Genomic DNA, 205 nt, shown 5'->3' on the forward strand with positions numbered 1-205 from the left:
GGTTCCACCCCTGCGTCAGCTTGGGATGTGTTTTCCAGTGGAAATCCTGGTCAGCCGGCAGAAGAAGGCGGAAGCGCTGAAGAAAATGACGGACGTGGCGGTGCGGATGTCGGAGGAGCAGCTGGTGGAGCTCAGAGCCGACATAAAGGTGAGGTTTCCCCTCCGGATTAGTCATCTTCCCCAAATCTGGTGTCACAGGAATGAC

The 205-nt window shown here is 56.6% G+C and overlaps 1 protein-coding gene across 1 annotated transcript in view; it reads left to right on the forward strand.

The window, feature by feature from the left end:
* SPATS2 (spermatogenesis associated, serine-rich 2) overlaps positions 1–148 on the forward strand; it is a gene marked incomplete at both ends in the record, with an annotated part of 9,371 nt that extends 9,223 nt beyond the window's left edge. The window contains 1 exon segment of the mRNA XM_010148569.1: positions 39–148. Within this exon segment, the coding sequence (XP_010146871.1) occupies positions 39–148 (110 nt within the window).
* Between the last annotated feature and the right edge of the window lie 57 nt (positions 149–205).

The sequence above is a fragment of the Eurypyga helias genome, unplaced genomic scaffold (assembly GCF_000690775.1).
Source record: "Eurypyga helias isolate BGI_N326 unplaced genomic scaffold, ASM69077v1 scaffold20413, whole genome shotgun sequence".
In the NCBI taxonomy this organism is placed as follows: domain Eukaryota; kingdom Metazoa; phylum Chordata; class Aves; order Eurypygiformes; family Eurypygidae; genus Eurypyga; species Eurypyga helias.